Source organism: Eretmochelys imbricata, chromosome 27, assembly GCF_965152235.1.
Source record: "Eretmochelys imbricata isolate rEreImb1 chromosome 27, rEreImb1.hap1, whole genome shotgun sequence".
NCBI classification, from domain to species: Eukaryota; Metazoa; Chordata; order Testudines; family Cheloniidae; genus Eretmochelys; species Eretmochelys imbricata.
The window spans coordinates 3,622,917-3,641,233 of NC_135598.1; the positions used below are offsets into that span (position 1 = coordinate 3,622,917).

Here is an 18,317-nt window from a genome sequence, read left to right on the forward strand (position 1 = left end):
ATCTGATCAGAGGATCTCAGGGAGCCTTACAGTTTACCTCGGGCTGAGTCCCCCTGTTAAGCCCATCTATCAGAGCTGGATTCCCATAAACCAACACACACACCAAATGTAAAAGTAAACAGCAACACTTTATTTAACTAAGGGAAGAGGAAAGGGGAATGGATTAACAATACTGGAGATTTGGTTTGACACTTGCACTCACACATACCCTCAATGGTACTAAGATGTTCTTCTACCTTTCCATACGTCCACGATGAAGATTGCAGGATCCAGATGACCGAAGCCAGCGATGGACTGACGGACACCGACCGCGAATGGCAGATGGAATGGACAGGTATGTATCCCTATCTTAACTCCCGCCCTAACCCGCTTTGTGTCGTCTGGGTGTGTGAGACTGATCTAACTAATCGGACTAAGTCCGTGTATGCAAGTCTGCTTTCCCCAAATAAAAGAATAAACAAACCCAAACTAATTAGTAAGCAGCTATTGCAGGCCAATAGCTAGTGCCAAGATGGTATCACACCACAAGAGAGAACTGGACACTTGAACCTCTGACAACGCGAAAGCTCCCGAGACCAAGAGCCCCTAGCTCCTCCCCTCACACACTTTTATAGGGAGCTGTTGCCGAGCAAACCTAGTTTCCCACCTCTGTGATTTCCTGCCTTTTCTTGGTACCAAGGAACAAGAACCTGACACAAGGTGGAGGTTACCTTATCCTTTTACCAAAACAAAATGCCCTTTTGAGTTACAGAACTTATCTTAACTTTATACATATATTTCAATAATTTGGCAGAAGTAAACGGGGTTTAAAACCAAAATTAACAGTATGACTTCTGGTTAGCCAGTGGGGTGAGACCAAAGTCCTCTCTGTTTGGCTGGTCTGGTGAGCCTTAGAGGTGGAGAACCACCAGCCTTGGGCTGTAACTGCCCTGCTCTAAGCAATTTGTCCTGAATTGATACTCTCATTTGTGTCCCACCAAAGCCCACATTGTTACAGAGGGGTCTCTATGCAGCAGGGCTGGGGCTGCAAGGGGAGCCATGTGTATGTGCTGAAGCCCAAAACAGAGCAAACATGGAAACTGAATTTGCCCACCCCAGCATGGGGCTGGGGCTCTACTGGGGGAGTTTTGTGTGTGCGCCTATGAATGTGTGTGTGTGCATATAAATGTGGGTGGGTGAGACTCAGCCAGCAGGTAGATTTCTGCACCCCATATAATAATTACACACTTAAAACCTAGGTGAAAAACATTATTACAGTTGCAAAGTCGAGCACCTGAAAGTTAGGAAATGCCAGAATGAAGGAACAAGTAGCATGTGATAATGTATATGTGAAAGGGCTGAATGAGCAGCACAAGGACAATCTTAGTTCTGGCATTTCCTAACTACTGACTACTAGGCTTTGCAACCTTAATGTTCTTTTCATGTATTTTTTCCTATGTGATTTCCTGGGGTTTGGTGGGTGGTGGACAGGGTTATAAAGGAAAAAAGAAAACAGAAATATTAGTATATGCACTCAAACAACCCCTTTAACAGGATTCAATCCCTGGACCTTCAGCATTGCTGCAGAAACCTTTACCCGTTCATCTAATGGAGCAACTTTGTTATGTAATGAGCCATATAGACTAGCAGTCACACATTTAACAGATGCAGGGCTTAATTTGTGCCAGGGCTTGCCAGGCTGATCCCCGGCACCTCGGGGCTTGGCCGTTCAGAGCCCCCGGCACCTCGGGGCTTGGCCGTTCAGAGCCCCCGGCACCTCGGGGCTTGGCCGTTCAGAGCCCCCGGCACCTCGGGGCTTGGCCGTTCAGAGCCCCCGGTATCTCTGGGCTTGGTAGTTCATAGCCCCGGCACTTCTGGGCTTGGCAGTTCATAGCCCCGGCACCTCTGGACTTGCTGCATCAGTTTTGAAAGTAAAAATGTTGCTTGAGCCCCAGCATCTCTTTCATTACAAATTAAGCACTGCACAGACGGCTTCGCCAAGCACCTGGATTTGGTAGATTCTTTATGGGAGGCCATGTAGCTAAGATTGGGGTTTGCCATATCAGAGACCTGAGATCATTTCCAAAGGTGACCTTGTAAAATCTCTGAGATACTCTGGTTAAACTGGTGGGATGGACACTTGCCTCTCATCTAAGGTAATGTACAAGGGCTGGCTCATTAATAACAGCTGTAGAGTGCAAAGAATTGTTAACATCAGTCAGTAGAAGACAGAAGCTTATGGTTTCCTGCCTTGCAACATAGGGCACCTTCCCCAAGGCCACGGCATATTTTGATGGGAATAACTAAGAGGATCCATTTTGTGTGTGTCCTGTCCCATCCAGAGGGCCTCTGGGGCTGGCTCCGTGTGGTAGAAGAGCAGGGTGAGTGCACATTGGTCTGTGGGGCGAGGAACAGGCTCAGTGCTGATGCAGGGCAGTGGGTCTGTAGAACACGTTCAGTTCAGGGCTGGAGCAGGAGCAGCGCAGATGGAATGTAGGGAGACTTGAGCAGCAAAGATTCACAGAGTGATAGATCCCAAGGCCAGAAGGGACCATTGTGATCATCCAGTCTAACTCCCTGTGTAACCCAGGCCAGGCCAGAGAACTCCCCCAAAATAATTCCTAGAGCATGTTTTAGAGAAACATGCAACCTAGATTTAAAAATCGCCAGTTAGCGAGGATCCACCTCGATGCCTGGGAAATTGTTCCAATGGTTAATTACCCTCACATTTAAAAGTGTATGCCTTATCCACTGCCTGAATTTGTCTAGCTTCAACTTCTAGCCATTGAATCATGTTAGACCTTTCTCTGTTAACTAAAGAGTATGCTTTAGAATATTTGTTCCCCGTGTAGGTACTTATAGACTGTAATCAAATCACCCCTTAGCCATCTCTGTGTTAAGCAAATAAATTGAGCTCTTGAGGATATCATGGTGAAATTCCGTAATTCCATAATTCCCAAGTGTTGGCATACTGTGGGGTCATGCAGGTACCCATAGCAGTGCTGCTGACTTGAAGGTATACATTGTCCCAAAATGTGAAATAGTTGTGGTGCCAACATTTTTATGGCTGACTTAGAACAATGCTTCCTCAGCTCTCGTTCCCTAATGTCCCTACTCTACTTGCGCTATATTGATGACATCTTCATCATCTGGACCCATGGAAAAGAAGCCCTTGAGGAATTTCACCAAGATTTCAACAATTTCCATCCCACCATCAACCTCAGCCTGGACCAGTCCACACAAGAGATCCACTTCTTGGACACTATAGTGCTAATAAGTGATGGTCACATAAACACCACCCTATACCGGAAACCTACTGACCGCTATACTTACCTATATGCCTCCAGCTTTCATCCAGACCACATCACACGATCCATTGTCTACAGCCAAGCTCTATGATACAACCACATTTCCTCCAATCCCTCAGACAGAGACAAACACCTACAGGATCTCTATCAAGTGTTCTTAAAACTACAATACCCACCTGCTGAAGTGAAGAAACAGATTGACAGAGCCAGAATAGTACTCAGAAGTCAGGTACGGGACAGGCCCAACAAAGAAAGTAACAGAACACCACTAGCCGTCACCTTCAGCCCACAACTAAAACCTCTCCAGCGCATCATCAAGGATCTACAACCTATCCTGAAGGACGACCCATCACTCTCACAGATCTTGGGAGACAGGCCAGTCCTTGCTTACAGACAGCCCCCCAACCTGAAGCAAATACTCACCAGCAACCACACAACAAAAACACTAACCCAGGAACCTATCCTTGCAACAAAGCCCGTTGCCAACTCTGTCCACATATTTATTAAAGGGACACCATCATAGGACCTAATCACATCAGCCACACCATCAAGGCCTCGTTCACCTGCACATCTACCAATGTGATATTTACCATCGTGTGCCAACAATGCCCCTCTGCCATGTACATTGGCCAAACCAGATAGTCTCTATGCAAAAGAATAAATGGACACAAATCAGACCTCAAGAATTATAATATTCAAAAACCAGTCAGAGAACACTTAAACCTCCCTGGACTCTCAATTACAGACCTAAAAGTCACAATTCTTCAACAAAAGAACTTCAAAAACAGACTCCAATGAGAAACTGCAGAACTGGAATTAATTTGCAAACTGGGCGCCATTAAACAGAGGGAGGGATAGGTCAGTGGTTTGAGCATTGGCCTGCTAAACCCAGGGTTGTGAGTTCAATCCTTGAGGGGGCCATTTAGGGATCTGGGGCAAAAATTGGGGATTGGCCCTGCTTTGAGCAGGGGGTTGGACTAGATGACCTCCAAAAAGGTCCCATCTGACCCTGATATTCTGTGAAATTAGGCTTGAATAAAGACTGGGAGTGGATGAGTCATTACACAAAGTCAAAACTTTTTCCCCCTACTTCCCCTGCATCTGACAAAGTGGGTATTTACCAACGAAAGCTTATGCTTCAATACATCCATTAGTCTATAAGGTGCCACAGGACTCTTTGCCACTTTTCCCCTACTGTTACTCACACCTTCTTGTCAACTGTTTGAAATGGGCCATCCTGATTATCACTACAAGTTTTTTTTTCTCCTGCTGATAATAGCCCACCTTAATTGATTAGTCTCATTAGAGTTGGTATGGCAACACCTATTTTTTCATGTTCTCTGTATATATATATATATATCTTCCTACTGTATTTTCATAGAATATCAGGGTTGGAAGGGACCTCAGGAGGTCATCTAGTCAAAGCAGGACCAATCCCCAACTAATCATCCAAATTCCCCCCCCCCCTTTTTGCCCCAGATCCCTGAATGGCCCCCTCAAGGATTGAACTCTGGGTTTAGCAGGCCAATTCTCAAACCACTGAGCTATCCCTCCCCTGCATGCATCTGATGAAGTGGGTTTTAGCCCATGAAAGCTTATGCCCAAATAAATTTGTTAGTTTCTAAGGTGCCATAAGTACTCCTCATTCTTTCTCCCCACTTACAGTTACATTTTGAGACCTATCAGTTAGCCACTTTTTAATCCATTTAATGTGTGCTGTGTTAATTTTTTATCAGTCTAGTTTTTAATCAAAATGCCTTGACGTGTGGCGTCAAGTCAAATGTTTTACAGAAATCTCAGTATATTACATTGACACTATTACCTTTATCAGCCAAACTTGTAATCTCATAAAAAAAAGATATCAAATTAGTTTGACAAGCCCATGCTAATTGGCATTGATCATATCACACTCTTTAAATTCTTTATTAATCAAGTCCCTTATCAGCCACTCCATTATAGTGCTAGGGATCAATGTCAGACGGACAGGCCTATAATTACCCAGGTCATTCCATTTACCACTTTTAAAGTTTTGGCATAACAATAGCTTTCTTTCAGTCTTCTGGAACTTCCCCAGTGTTCAACTTACTGAAAACCACCATTAATGGTCCAGCGAGTTCTTCAGCCAGCTCTTTTAAAGCTCTTGGATGCAAGATATGTGGACCTGATGCTTCAAAAATGTCTAACTTTGCTAACTGTTGTTTAACATTCTCCCCAGATACAAGTAGAATAGAAAGAGTGTTATCATGTTCCTATGGTATGATGACATCATTTGTTTTTTCCCAAATGCAGAACAGAAATATTTATTGAACGCTTCATCATTTTCTGCATTATTATTGATAATTCTACTACTTCATCTAATAATGGATCAATATCATTGTTAGGATTCATATATTTCCTAATCTACTTTAAAAATTCCTTCTTATTGTGCTTAGCTTGACTTGTCATAGATTTTTTCTTGTATCCCTTTGTTTCCCTTATCAATTTTCTACAATTCCTAGCTTCTGATTTATATTCATTACTGTCAACATCTCCTTTCTTCCATTTGTTATACATCATTTTTTATACGTTATGGTTGCCTTTATGTGCTCTCTAAGTCAGGTCAGTTTTTTAACCAGTATTGCTGCTTTCCTTGATTGTGGCTTTTGGGGCATCTAGTAAAGTGTTCTTAAACAATTTCCAATTATCATTCATATTTTTCTGATTTAATTCTTCCTCCCAGCTGGCTCGGCTCATAATTGTTTTCAGTTTTGTGAAACAGGCCCTTTCAAAGCACCAAGTAGAAATATTACCGGTCTGGACGTTATTCTCTTGGCACATTATTAATGTGATTGAGTAATGATCACCTGTACCTAGGCTACCGTTCATTTTTAGTTCTGTGATCAGTTCTTCTTACCTCTCAAGGTGAGGGCTCATAAAGAACACTCCCATGGTGGATGCAACACTTTTGGGTGAGGAAAATGTTATCTATGAGAAATTCCAGGGATGTTTTAGTACTAGTAGCATCAGACCTCCAGCATGTCACTCACATTGAAATCCCCCAGAATCACAAAGCCTTTTTTCCTACACTCTATAAATAGCTGCATAAGGAGCTGCTCATCCTGTTCCTTACTGTGATTTGGTGATCTGCCCCAGACACCAGCTAACCCCCCATCTTGTGCTGTATCGGTTAGGACAGTGATCCATAACCATTCAAGATCATTTTCTTCCAAGTTGTCAGTGACTCGGAAACAAGTCTGAGACACTCTATTGACCAGGTGCACATGGCAATGTTCTGTACTTTATAAACTAGCCACATTGACGTGGATTTTCATGGCAACAGAAAAAAACTTCTCTTCCCCTAGCACAATCCCCCTGCCAAATTTCAGTCTCAGGCTCCAAAGCATGGAGACGCTAGAACTCCTCAAAGAAATGGTCAGGAAAACGGATCGCCCTGGAAAAAGCTACCTGCGTTAATGCTGACTGTGTTCTCAGAAATGCCTCAACTCGTTTTTGCTGAAAGTTTACAAAAACATTCAGCCCAAGGCAGAGACTGAGCATGGAAAGTTCATCCCCAACAGTCCCAGTTTGGGAACAATAGAAGCGATCGTGAATGCGGTTATCATGAGACATGCTCAGCAACCCCAATGTTCCTCTCATTTGCTTTGCAGTAGTGGAGTCGCTCCTCCCACCTGCTCCTGCCAGGGCTTTCCCAGCATCCTGGCTACTGCACCACCATCAACCCCCAGAGGGGTACTATCCCCTGCCCTGTAACCAATGCAAGGGGCCTCCTGGCCCACCTGAACCTTGGGGGGAGGGATAGCTCAGTGGTTTGAGCATGGGCCTACTAAACCCAGGGTTGTGAGTTCAATCCTTGAGGGGGCCATTTAGGGATCTGGGGCAAAAAAAAAAAATTGGGGATTGGTCCTGCTTTGAGCAGGGGGTTGGACTAGATGATCTCCTGAGGTCGCTTCCAACCCTGATATCCTATGATTCTATGATCCTCTAACTCAAGTTGCAACAACCTGTCAGAGCCTTAAATCCAGCAGCTGGCGGTGGTGAGTAAATAGTGTCCTGGCTGCGTCCCCCAGCCCGAGACCTGACACGACCCTTGTTTACCCTGGATCAAAGTGAAATTCTGGCTCCAGAGTCTATATCAGAGCAGAGGAGGCTGGTCTCCAGCACAGAGCCGGGGAGAGAGGGAGGAAGAAGGACCCAGAGGCAGGTGACGTGTGTGTCCCCTTGCGCCTGCCTGTCTGCCTGCACCCCAGGAATGGGGGCCCCAGTAACCCTGGCCTGGCTGCTGCTCCTTCTGCACCTCACAGCTGGGACGTCTGCAGAGCCGTAAGCCCTGTCTGTCTGCGTGGTGGGTGGTGTGGGGGAGATTGGAAGCAGCCAAGGGCACTGATGAGAGGGCTGCTCGATCTGAAACTGATGGGACAGTTTCGTTCTTCCCTGGGAGTTCAGACCCCGATGCTGGGTCCCTCCTGGGACCCCTGGTCCTGCGCCTCCCAGCGCCGGGGGAGGTTGGCTCTGGTTAAGACAGAGTCTTGGGGCGCGGGAGAGCTGGGTTCAGTGCCCGGCTCTGCTACAGACGCCCTGTGCGCCCCCAGCCAGACCCCAACCCTCTGAGCCTCAGCTAGGCTCTGTACCATGAGGTGATAATCCTCTGTGGCCACCTGCTCCGTCAGCCTGTCACTTCCTCAGGCCACAGCCTGTCTCTGTCTGTGGGTCTGTCCAGCCCTGGTGCAGGGGGGCCAGGCTGGGATGGGTCTCTAGGTCTCAGTGAAATAGAAAACTAATTACCGACGAACGCAGTGTGTTAAACGAACGTCTCAGCCAGAACCTGGGAGTGCCCCGAAGGTGCAAACGCCGAAGGGTTCCTGTGAGAGCGGGCGGAGGCCCCGGGGTGCAGAGTGGTGTTGTGTCTAAGCCGGTTACTGGCTGCAAAGGGCTCAGGTGCTCAGTCCAGCCCCAGACTAATCAGTCCCCCACCCCCCCCGCACTTCCCCTTACTCCGCGCCAGCCCCGGCCGTGCACTCTCTGCTCACTCTCAGCACCACTAGCCGCCCCCTTCTGGGGAGACCGAGCAGCCGAGAGGACGGGGATGGACGGGAACTGAGCCCCTCTCTGTGCCCCTGAGGCCCCTCCAGCTCCGCGGGAGGCAGGCTGGGGCAGGGGATGCAGCGGGGAGCCTTGCCCTGCCCCTGCCCTGTGGTTAGAGAAACGAACCAGCCTCCAGCCCCGTCGACCCAGGCCTGTCCCCAGCAGCAGGGACACTCAGGAATCGGGAGTCACCCCCGGCCCTGGGGGAGGCTCTGGGCTGTCCCCTCCCGCACTGCCCATGGTGCTTTCCCCTCCCCAGGCGCTATGTGGTGGTGAGCCCAGCCGTGCTCTACCACCCGCACACGGGGACGGTGTCAGTTCATCTCAGCGACCTCAACGAGACCGTCCGGGTGAGCGTCCGGCTGGAGAGGGGGGATGGGCCCAGCGCTATCCCCCTGCTGGAGAGAGAGGTCCAGGAGCCCCGTCTGCACGAGAACGTGCGCTTCCAGGTGAGCCCCCGCCCGCAGCCATGGGCACGGCCCCGGGCACTGGCCATGGGCACGGAGCCCGTCAGCCCCGGGTCTGCAGCCCCCGCCCAGCCTCAGGGCCCGGGCACAGCAGGGCTAAGGGGACTGGCCCTGGGCACGGAGCCGGTCACTCACGGGGCAGCTGTAGCTGCAGAACTCGAGACCATCCCTCAGCAGCGACAGGCAGGAGGGAGCGGGGATGGGGTGGGGGTACAGAGCGCGCCCTGGCTTCCAACTCCATCGAGCGCCCCAGGTTCATGCTCCCTCCCGTTCAGGGCCCCAGGCTGGGGAGGGAGTTCCTGTGTTTTGGGGGGCTGGAACAGGGACTCCCAAACACCACTGCCCCCCTGCCCACGCGATAGCAGGTCTGCACCACGACCGGCCCGTTACCAGCCGCTGTGGCCTTGCTGGGGTTCCCCGTGTGCAGGTACCAGCCCCATCCGGGGGGCAGCAGGAAGCGGCAGAGCTGCACGTCTCGATCCGGGGAGACGCCCTGCACTTCTCTGAGCGGAAGAAAGTCCTGCTGCAGGCACTGGAGCCCGGGGCCTTGGTGCAGACGGACAAGGCCGTCTACAAGCCGGGACAGACGGGTGAGAGGGCAGGAGCTGCTGGAGGGAGAGTCCTGGGGCCCCAGCCCCTTGGGACGGACTCCTGGGCCCTGGGGTTGGGCTGGGGGCCTCGCGAGGGACACGGGTCTCTCACTTCTAGGCCTGTCTGCACCCGGTCCCAGGGGGCGAGAGGCCCAAAGCCTGAGGCCTGTTTGGGGGCCTGTATGGAACCAAGTGGGGGTCTCAGCCCGTCCTTGGTGATGGCACAGACGCGGCAGGGGCACCGATCGGCCCCCCCGGCAGCCTCCAGCCGCGTAGGACAGGGCCGTGGTCATTGGCAGAGGGCAGCGTGGGGAAGCTGGCGCTGCACTGCCCGGGCTGTGCCCATTCTGCGGGTTCACAGAGGCCGTCAGTGCCCGGGCGTCCGGCTGGCACCTTCCCCAGCTGGGAATTCACTCAGACAAACCAAGCCGGGGCTGATCCCACCTCTGCCTCTGCTCCTTTCCAGTGAAGTTTCGAATCGTCAGTTTGGACAAAGACTTCATTCCCAGTCCCAGGAAGGTGAGAGCGGGGGGCAGGGGCCGGTGGGCAGGGTAACAGGGCCCTGGTGCACTGAACATCTTAGGTATGTTTACACCAGGCAGGCCATTCATCCAGTTTGAAATCAGACAGTCCTCTTCCAGTACATGTACATGCTTGTGTCTGGTATTGGATGGCGGGCGCCCTTTGGAAGAGCGCACTGCTCCGCCCCTGCTGGCCTGAACTCACACACACCGAGTGTGGGAGGTCACGCCAGCGGGGAGGGCCCTCGCCATTCCTGGAAACACCGGGATCTCCGGTATCCTGGGAACGCCTCAGCCGCCACCCCGGTCTTCACTGGTGCTGGGGGCGAGTCTCCCAGGGCAGGTTAACAGACTTGCAATAGCAGGGCTTGTGCTGGCCGGCTGAAAACAGCAGTGTGGACCCGCCCCTTGGGGCCTAGTGCCTTGGGCAGTCGCCTCTGTTGTTTGCAGTCTCTTTACTACGCAGAGAGGGGTGATTGCACATGGCATGGAGCCTGAATGAGGGCACTGGCCACCCCCTGGCTTTAGTGAAGTCTGTGATTGGCTGTGGATGCCAGCCCCCCACCCCCGGGATGACAGTCATTAGCACCTTTCAGCCTAACCGTGCTGGGCGCTCTTAGTGAGGTGGCAGAATCGGGCCCAGTGTGGAAATGCAGATTGACAGCTCCCCTCCCAGCCATCTCGCCCGGCCACTGGCTGCAACACAGACCCCCGGCCCTTCGACTGCCCCTTGGCAGAGACCCCAGCCTCTCGCCCTGCTCCTCCACGCACAGACCAGCCACCCATTGCCCTGCATCCGCCACTGCAGGGAGGGGAGGTGCGAGGCGCCAGCCTCATGGTCCCAGTGTGGGCAGGGCTGTGGGCTCCCCTTCCGGTCCCTGCTCTCTCTGTCACCCCCGCTGCTGTCTGCATGATCCCCCCTGGCCTCAGAGACACCCCGGCCCTGGGGAGGTCACAGGCAGAGCCCTGGGCAGGGGGGGTGTTTTCTGTCCCTCTAACCAGCCATCTCCTGTCTGTTTGCTTTGCAGCTGCCCCTGGTGACTCTGCAGGTCAGTCTGTGCCTCTCCAGCCTCCTTCTCTTCCTGTCTGGCTCATCTGAGGGCACCCAGGGGTGTTCAGTCATGGGGATCCCAGAGGAGTCTGGGCTGTGACCACAGTGTCCAGCAATCCAGCTCTAGACCCCTCTGCCCCGCTGTGGGGGTGCAAAGCGTCCCAGAGCACAGGGTGTTTCTGGGCTGGACCACATGGGGGGCAGGGAGGGGACATTTGTGCCATCGGATTACGTCCTCCCCACCCCACCATTGCAGCCTCTGGGGCTGCCTGTCCAGGAGGCAGGTGGGTTTGGGCCTGGCTGGGATCCCTGCCTGAGCCGCTCACCCCGAATGTTCCCAGCCCCCGAACTCTGGGTCAGGTGGTGACTTGATCAGGCCAGTGGGGAACTCAGTGGGGAGGTCCCGTGGGAGACTGAATGGGGGAAGGGCAGGGGAAGAGTGAGGGTCTCTGGGAGCTGCAGGGGCAGCGGGGAGGGGTGGAGGTTTGTGGGGGCTGTGTGGGGGATGGGGGACAGGGAACATACCCACAGAGGCCTAGCACAGAGATAGAAATGGTCCCTACGGCGTGTTCCCTGGGCTTCATCCAGGCTGGAGATGGGGCGTTCCTTGAGACCCACAGGTGGTGCCCTCGGGTCAGGGCTGAGGGGCGCTGGCAGGGCCCCCTTGCCCAGCGGCTGCCCGGAGGTGTCTGCTCCAGGCTAAGGAGTAGGATTTGAGCCCCCAGCCATCGATCCAGCCCCGTCGGCAGCACGAGGCACTCGGGGGCTGCCGGGGACAAGCCGTGTGTGGGGGCAGCTGCTGAGCAGGGCATGTCCGTGTGCCAGGATCCCAGCGGGAACCGCATCGCCCAGTGGCGAAATGTGACTCCGCAGCAGGGCATCGTGGATCTGTCCCTCCCGCTGTCTGCAGAGCCGGCCCTGGGGACGTATGCCATCCAGGCGCAGGGGACGAGGCACTCGTTCAGCGTGGAGGAATACGGTGAGCAGTGGAGCCCAGAGCAGCGACCAAGGCCGCGGGTCTGGCATGTGGGGGTGGAGGGGGATTCATGAGTCTCCCTGGGGCGAGGTATCCGTGGGTCCCTATCAGAGGGTCCCTGGGAGCTCAGAGCCCTGGGACTGGCCCAGGCAGCTCCAAGCTCTCGTGGGCCTCAGCCACGCCTTGCCCAATGCTCTCGCAACAGGACACTGAGCAGGGGGAATTCAGCCTCCCTGCCCTGCCCAGGCCCTGCCCCACCCCATTCAGGTCAGCGCCGCTGGGGAGATACAGAGCTGGGGATTTCAGTATGGCCAGCCCCAGACACGCCAACATCATCAGTCAGAACCATGACTGTTTCCTGTTTTTGGTCTGACTTTGGATTTCTGCAACTCCCCCCGGCCCCCACCTCCCCGCAGTGTCTGTGGGAGGTGGATGGGGGCAGTTACCGTGTCACCAACGTTATCGAGGGATCTGATCCTGGCTCCTGCTGCTGGAGCTCCCTGGCTGCCGGATGGGATGGAGCTTCCAGCTGCTCATCAACCCCCCAGCATCTAATTCTATCCCCCCAGCCCCACCTCAGCACCCATCTACATCTGCCCTGTGCCCCCAACCCCACCTCTGCCCAGCCCCAGCCGAGCACCCACCCACATTTGCCCTGTGCCCCCCAGCCCCACCTCTGCCCTGCCCCAGCCGAGCAACCCACCCACATTTGCCCTGTGCCCCCAGCCCCACCTATACCCAGCCCCAGCCCAGCACCCACCCACATCAACCCTGTGCCCCCCAACGCCATAAGGGGCTCTTCACACATACACACCCTACGCAGAGTGGGTGTTGCTGGGAGAGGGAGGGAAATGTCTGCGGCCCCCTCTCCATCCCCGCCCCCGCCAAAATCTCCTCTGGCTCCTGCGGGGGAGGGGGAGAGAAGAGCTCGATGTCTCCCTTGAAATAGCTGCCACCCACCCCCACCCTCGCCCCAGACACCTGCCCCTGACCCCCCCAACTGCCTCCCACCCCCACTCTCCCACACACCCTTCCTGAGCCCCCCAACTGCCTCCTACTCCCACCCTCACCTTAGATACCCTGCCCCTGATCCTCCACAATACTTCCCTCCTTCCCCTACTGGCCAATCCCCCATCCCCTGAGGAGGAGGGAAAAATGCGGCACCCCACAAACACACTCCCTCCTTCACTGACCCATGCCAGTGCTGCACATTCACCCAGCCCCGATACACGCTCCCCTCCTGGGGCTTCTGGGCCTTGGAGCCGCCCAGCCAGTTCCTATCAGTGCCCCAGAACGGCCCAGACCCTGAGGGACAAAGTGCCATGGAGCAGCCCCCCGGCTCCTCTGGGCTGAGCCCCGGTGTGAATTTGGCCCTGTCTATCCAGGCTGCCTGATGGTGCCTGGCAGGGGGCGAGGTCCCAGCCGAACACCAGCTCCTGGAGGGGAACAGCCGGGACCTCATCAGCCAGAAGAAACACCCCGTCCACTGGGCCCCCATGGTCTCAGCCCCACGTGGACCCTGGCGCGTCCCCACTCTCAGCCCCGCACGGACCCTGGCGCGTCCTCGCTCTCAGCCCCCCATGGTCTCTGGCCCAAACGCCAGCTGCCAAGCCCATGTCATTCCTGGCGCTGCCCCTGCCCTTTGGGAACCAGGCCGGGGCAACAGAGGCTGTTTTTCAGCTTTATTGTCAAGAGGGGTTGAAAAGAGTCCTGCCGGCTGAGGCTCCTGCTGAAGCCTCTTCCCAGCCCTGCTCCATTTCCGGGCCCTTCCCCTTCCCAGCCCAGCCGGCAGGTTGGTTGGGGGCTGCAAGACCCAGGTAGAAGCTCCAAGGCCGGGGCTGCGGGTCAGTTTCACCCCGTCCCTCTCTGCCCCCCAGTGCTGCCCAAGTTCGAAGTGATCCTCGAGCTGCCCCCCGTGGTGACGGTGCTGGATGAGACGATCCTGCTGCGAGTGTGTGGCCGGTGAGTCTGAAAGCAGCGCTGCCGGGCCGACAAAGGGGGGGCTGGTCCCGCCCTGGGCCTGACTCTGTCCCCACCGCCCCCAGGCCAGGATCAGACCTGCCCCTTCCCTGCCTGCGCTCCGCTCTGCCCCATGCTCATGGCCAAGCAGGGCACCTTGGGGCTTTCCCTCCCACCCACATGACCAGCCCCACCCCAGCAGGGAGCCCCCCATGGCAGGGGCATTGGCCTCCTCTCCTCCCACTTACTCTCTCCTTCCCCTCTGCTAAACAGATACAGCTACGGGAAGCCCGTCCTGGGGAGGGTCCAGGCCAGCCTGTGTCGGGAGAAACAACCATCATATCCGTGGTACCGTCTCTATCTGGGGCTAACTGAGTGCATGAAGCTCACTGGCCGGGTGAGCGCGACTGGGGATGGGGGGAGGGGAGGTACATGGCATGCTGCTGGAGGAGACTCCTCTCCATGTTTTTCTTACACTGGCCAGAGGGGGCGCTGTGATCTGCCTTGATGATGTTGGTGACATTGGTGTAAAGCTGGTGTCAGTGCAGGCGAATCAGGCCCTGGATCCGTCAGGGTCCCCGTCTGGCAGGTCGGGGGGTGGGGACGGCCGCTGTGTAGCAGACAGACTTATGGCCCAGACTTATGCGCCCCCTGCCCCCGTCCCCTTCACCATAATATCTCAGTGCCTCACTGACCCTCCTAGCCCCGGGAGGCGGGGCAGGCTCCTGTCCCCATTGTACAGATGGGGAACTGAGGCACGGAGATGCTCAGGGTCCGTCTGCGCAGGAAAAACCCTGCGGCAGTGTCTCTGAGCCCAGCTCTGCTGCCTGGGGCTTGTGCTGCAGGGCTAAAGTAACAGTGTAGATGCTCGGCTGCAGCCTGGGCTCCGAGACCCTCCCCCCTCCCGGGGCTAGAGCCTGGACCCAAACGTTGACCTGCTGGTTTTAGCCCCGCAGCTGGGCTCTGAGACTCGGTGCCGCAGGCTGTTTCTGCTGGAGCCGTACTCAGAGGGACTTGCAGGCAGTCTGTGGCAGAGCAGGGACTTGCCCCACGGTCTCTCCAGACCTAGGCCAGTGTCCTAGGTTACGGGGCCTCCCTTCCTCATCAGCAGCTCTCGTTAGGCGGGGGCACTGTAAAGACACAGATCTCCCTGAATGCTCTCAGTCCTGTGGGGTTGGGGGACCAATTGGAATTATCCAGCGTTAACACGACGATGGGGGACAAGCACCAGGGGATGGTCACGAGTGGCCAGGGCCTCTGTTTTACGTCTCATCCATCCACAGCAGCTCCAGCTGCACAGCGCCCCCTAGTGCCGCGCTGGGATACCAGTGTCAGGGCCAACTCCAAGGTGTGAGCGCCCCCTGCTGCTGACTTCAGCACCCAGGTTTTCTTTGAGTGTCTCCCGTCCAAGCGCTAACCAGGCCAAGCCCGATTAGAGACCTGCTGAGCTGACACCTTCAGGGCCTGCTGCAGAGCTGCTGCTAATGGGCCGTGATTCTCTTCCTCCAGACTGAGAGCAACGGCTGCTTTTCCAGAGAGGTGGGGACGGCTCCCTTCAACCTGACCCACTCTGGCTACAAGAGGAGCCTCCAGGCCAAGGCCTCTCTCATGGAGGAGGGGACAGGTGGGACTGAAATCAAGCACACATGCACGCCCCCAGGCAGCCCCCAGCAGTAAATACCCAGAGACAGAGGGGTCTCACTTGCACATGTGGTAATGTCGTTTGTACCCCAGCTGCTTTAGAGATGGGCCCAGGAGGTAGCGTTTGCAGTTGGATCTGGGGTTCTGGTTCAGCCCATCTCTGGATTGATCCCTCATGAGGAGTTTAGACCTGGGTACATTCATGCAAAGACTAAACAGCCTCCCGCGAGAGGCCTCTGCCTTTGGACTGAGCTGGCAGAGTGGAGTGAAGGCCCAGCCTGTGTCGCTGGGTCCTGAGTCACGGCCTCAGTGACATTAGCGCTTAGCGTTCAAAACTGCAAGTGCTAATTGCTTATTAATGACCCCAGATAACTCCATATTTAACCCAGAAGAATCCTGATTTCCAGAGCGGTTGACACCCATTTGGCTGAAAACTGTAACTGTGGGGTGGCTACAGCGTTACCCTTGGGTGCTGACATCAGCGATGGCGAAGTGGCTGGAGGAGAGCGGGTCCAGAATGGCAACGGGTCACTGGGCACTTCTGAAAACGGCCCTTTCTGGGGGAAGGCATTGTGCCGAGAGGCCTGTGTGCGGGGTCAGCTCTGGGGCCGTTCAGTTAAGAGCGCTCTGCTGGGGAAAGGGCCGCAGCGCAGGAGAGCCTGCTGGCAAATGTCAAGTGGCTGGTTTGGGATTAAGCCCCATGGGAAGGTGGATCTAAATTTTCTAGTTTCCAGATTCCCCAGAAAAATCCTTCTCTGACCCCCGCCAAACTTCCCAAATTCTCCACCAAGATCACACCCTCCAGCCGATAGCGAGAGGGGGTAGAATGGCTGCACGTATTGTTATGGAGATTAATCTGGGACGTAGCCTGAACTCTGGTGTTGCTCCCGGCACCTTCGTCCTATCGTCCCTCCCTCTCCTGCTAGGGGTGGAGCTCAACGCAACCAAGCACTGCGATATCGTGTCTGAAATCGCTACAGTGACCTTTGAGGACGCTGACGCTACCTACAAGGCTGGAATCCCCTACACTGGCAAGGTAACAGGAGTACCAGTGTGACAGAGTAGAATATGTCTGAACCAAACTGTAACCTCCATTTACACTGACTGTTTGCCAGATGTGCTGCACTTCTGGTGCACATGTTCCCCATGCACTGGAGATCAGAATGCTTTAGCTGTGCTCTCCATGTCCTCAAGCCCCCTCTTACCGAGGGCACAATGGGGGTTAAGCAACCAGCCAACCCTCAGTTCCTTCTCAGGGCCTCTGGCTGTGAGACAGAGCCAGCAGCAGTGTCCGGTCTCCTGCTCCACTGAAGTTTTTCTCTTTACGTTTTGTAAATAGCAATTTTTGATAGTTAATAATTTTTACTGGAGATAGTGGTTTAGTTAGTTTAGCTGAACTCTCCAGTTTTAGGGAGGATTTGAGTCTTAGATGCCCTCTCCTCGGAGCAAAGAATGTTGGCCATACTTACAGGGCGGGGGAGTCTAGCCTGGGAAGCAGGGACTCTGAAAAAGATGTGGGGGTCGTGGTGGATAATCAGCTGACCATGAGCTCCCAGTGCGACGCTGTGGCCAAAAGAGCAATTGCGATTCTGGGATGGATAAACGGGGGACTCTCGAGTAGGATACTCTGTATTTGGCAGGGGTGCAACTAATGCTGGAACATTGTGTCCAGTTCTGGTGCCCACAATTCAACAAGGATATTGATAAATTGAAAAGGGCTCGGAGAAAAGCCCCAGGAATGGTTAAAGGATTAGACAAGATGCCTTACAGTGAGAGACAAAGAGCTCAATATATTTAGCTTAAGAGAGAGAAGGTTAAAGGGTGACTTGATTGCAATTTGTAAATATCGGGGAACATATATCCAATCTAGCAGAGAAAGGTCGAATACAATCCAATGGCTGGAAGTTGAAGCTTGACAAATTCAAACTGGAAATATGGTGTAAATTTTTTATAGTGAGGGTAATTAACCAACAATTTACTGTGGTTCTTGATGGATTCTCCATCCCTGACCATTAGTAAATGAAGACGGGATGTTGTTCTAACAGATCGGCTCTGGGAATTATTTTGGGGCAGTTCTCTGGCCTGTGTTATGCAGGAGGTCAGACTGGATGATCACAATGGTCCTTTCTGGCCTTGGAGTCTATGAATCCTGGTACCGGGGGGTAGGGCTGTGAGGTGAGCAATTGCTGTCTTCTCCAAGTACAGGGGGGTTTAGTCCCCAGGATTTAAATTATGTTCCTCATGTGGGTCTGCCATGCCTGGAACGAGGGACACTGTAATGTGTGTCTGTATTGTCTGGATACACAGACACACATTAGAGAGCAGTGCAGAGACTTCAGAGCCCTCCCAAAATGGGCTGTGAAATCCAGGGAGACTAGACTGAAAGTATTTCTCATGCAGAAGTCTAGGAGGCCAGGCTCAGTCCCTAAAGAGATGCAGGATTCTCCTTGGACCAATTCATCCTTGAGTAAAAAGTACCCTGGCAGCCATCTCTTCCACCTCTAAGGCTGTGCCTGCCCCGGTTAGCGACCTCAAGTGTGATGGACACCATCCTGCCAAGGAGCATGGGAGTAGCTCTCCTCCCCAGGTGCCTGCTAAGTCACCTCTTTCTTTGTCACTTAAGAAGGGCAGCTCGAGACCAATCCCTGGTCCCTCTGGCGCCCAAAGAGAAGGAGTCCTTGGTTCCACTGCTGTCTCATCCCTTGAAGCCCAGAGATGATTTCTCTTGGGGGTGGCCGCTCAG

General features: G+C 54.1%; 1 protein-coding gene across 1 annotated transcript in view; it reads left to right on the forward strand.

Moving 5' to 3' along the window:
• Positions 1-213: 213 nt before the first annotated feature.
• Positions 214-18,317, forward strand: part of LOC144257828 (alpha-2-macroglobulin-like protein 1) — a 51,513-nt gene continuing 33,409 nt past the window's right edge. The window contains exons 1-11 of the mRNA XM_077805998.1: positions 214-334; positions 7,535-7,607; positions 8,629-8,818; positions 9,264-9,426; positions 9,893-9,945; positions 10,976-10,996; positions 11,824-11,977; positions 13,852-13,936; positions 14,207-14,330; positions 15,443-15,557; positions 16,501-16,610. Coding sequence (XP_077662124.1) covers positions 214-334; positions 7,535-7,607; positions 8,629-8,818; positions 9,264-9,426; positions 9,893-9,945; positions 10,976-10,996; positions 11,824-11,977; positions 13,852-13,936; positions 14,207-14,330; positions 15,443-15,557; positions 16,501-16,610 — 1,209 coding nt within the window. The remainder of the gene's footprint in view (positions 335-7,534; positions 7,608-8,628; positions 8,819-9,263; positions 9,427-9,892; positions 9,946-10,975; positions 10,997-11,823; positions 11,978-13,851; positions 13,937-14,206; positions 14,331-15,442; positions 15,558-16,500; positions 16,611-18,317) is intronic.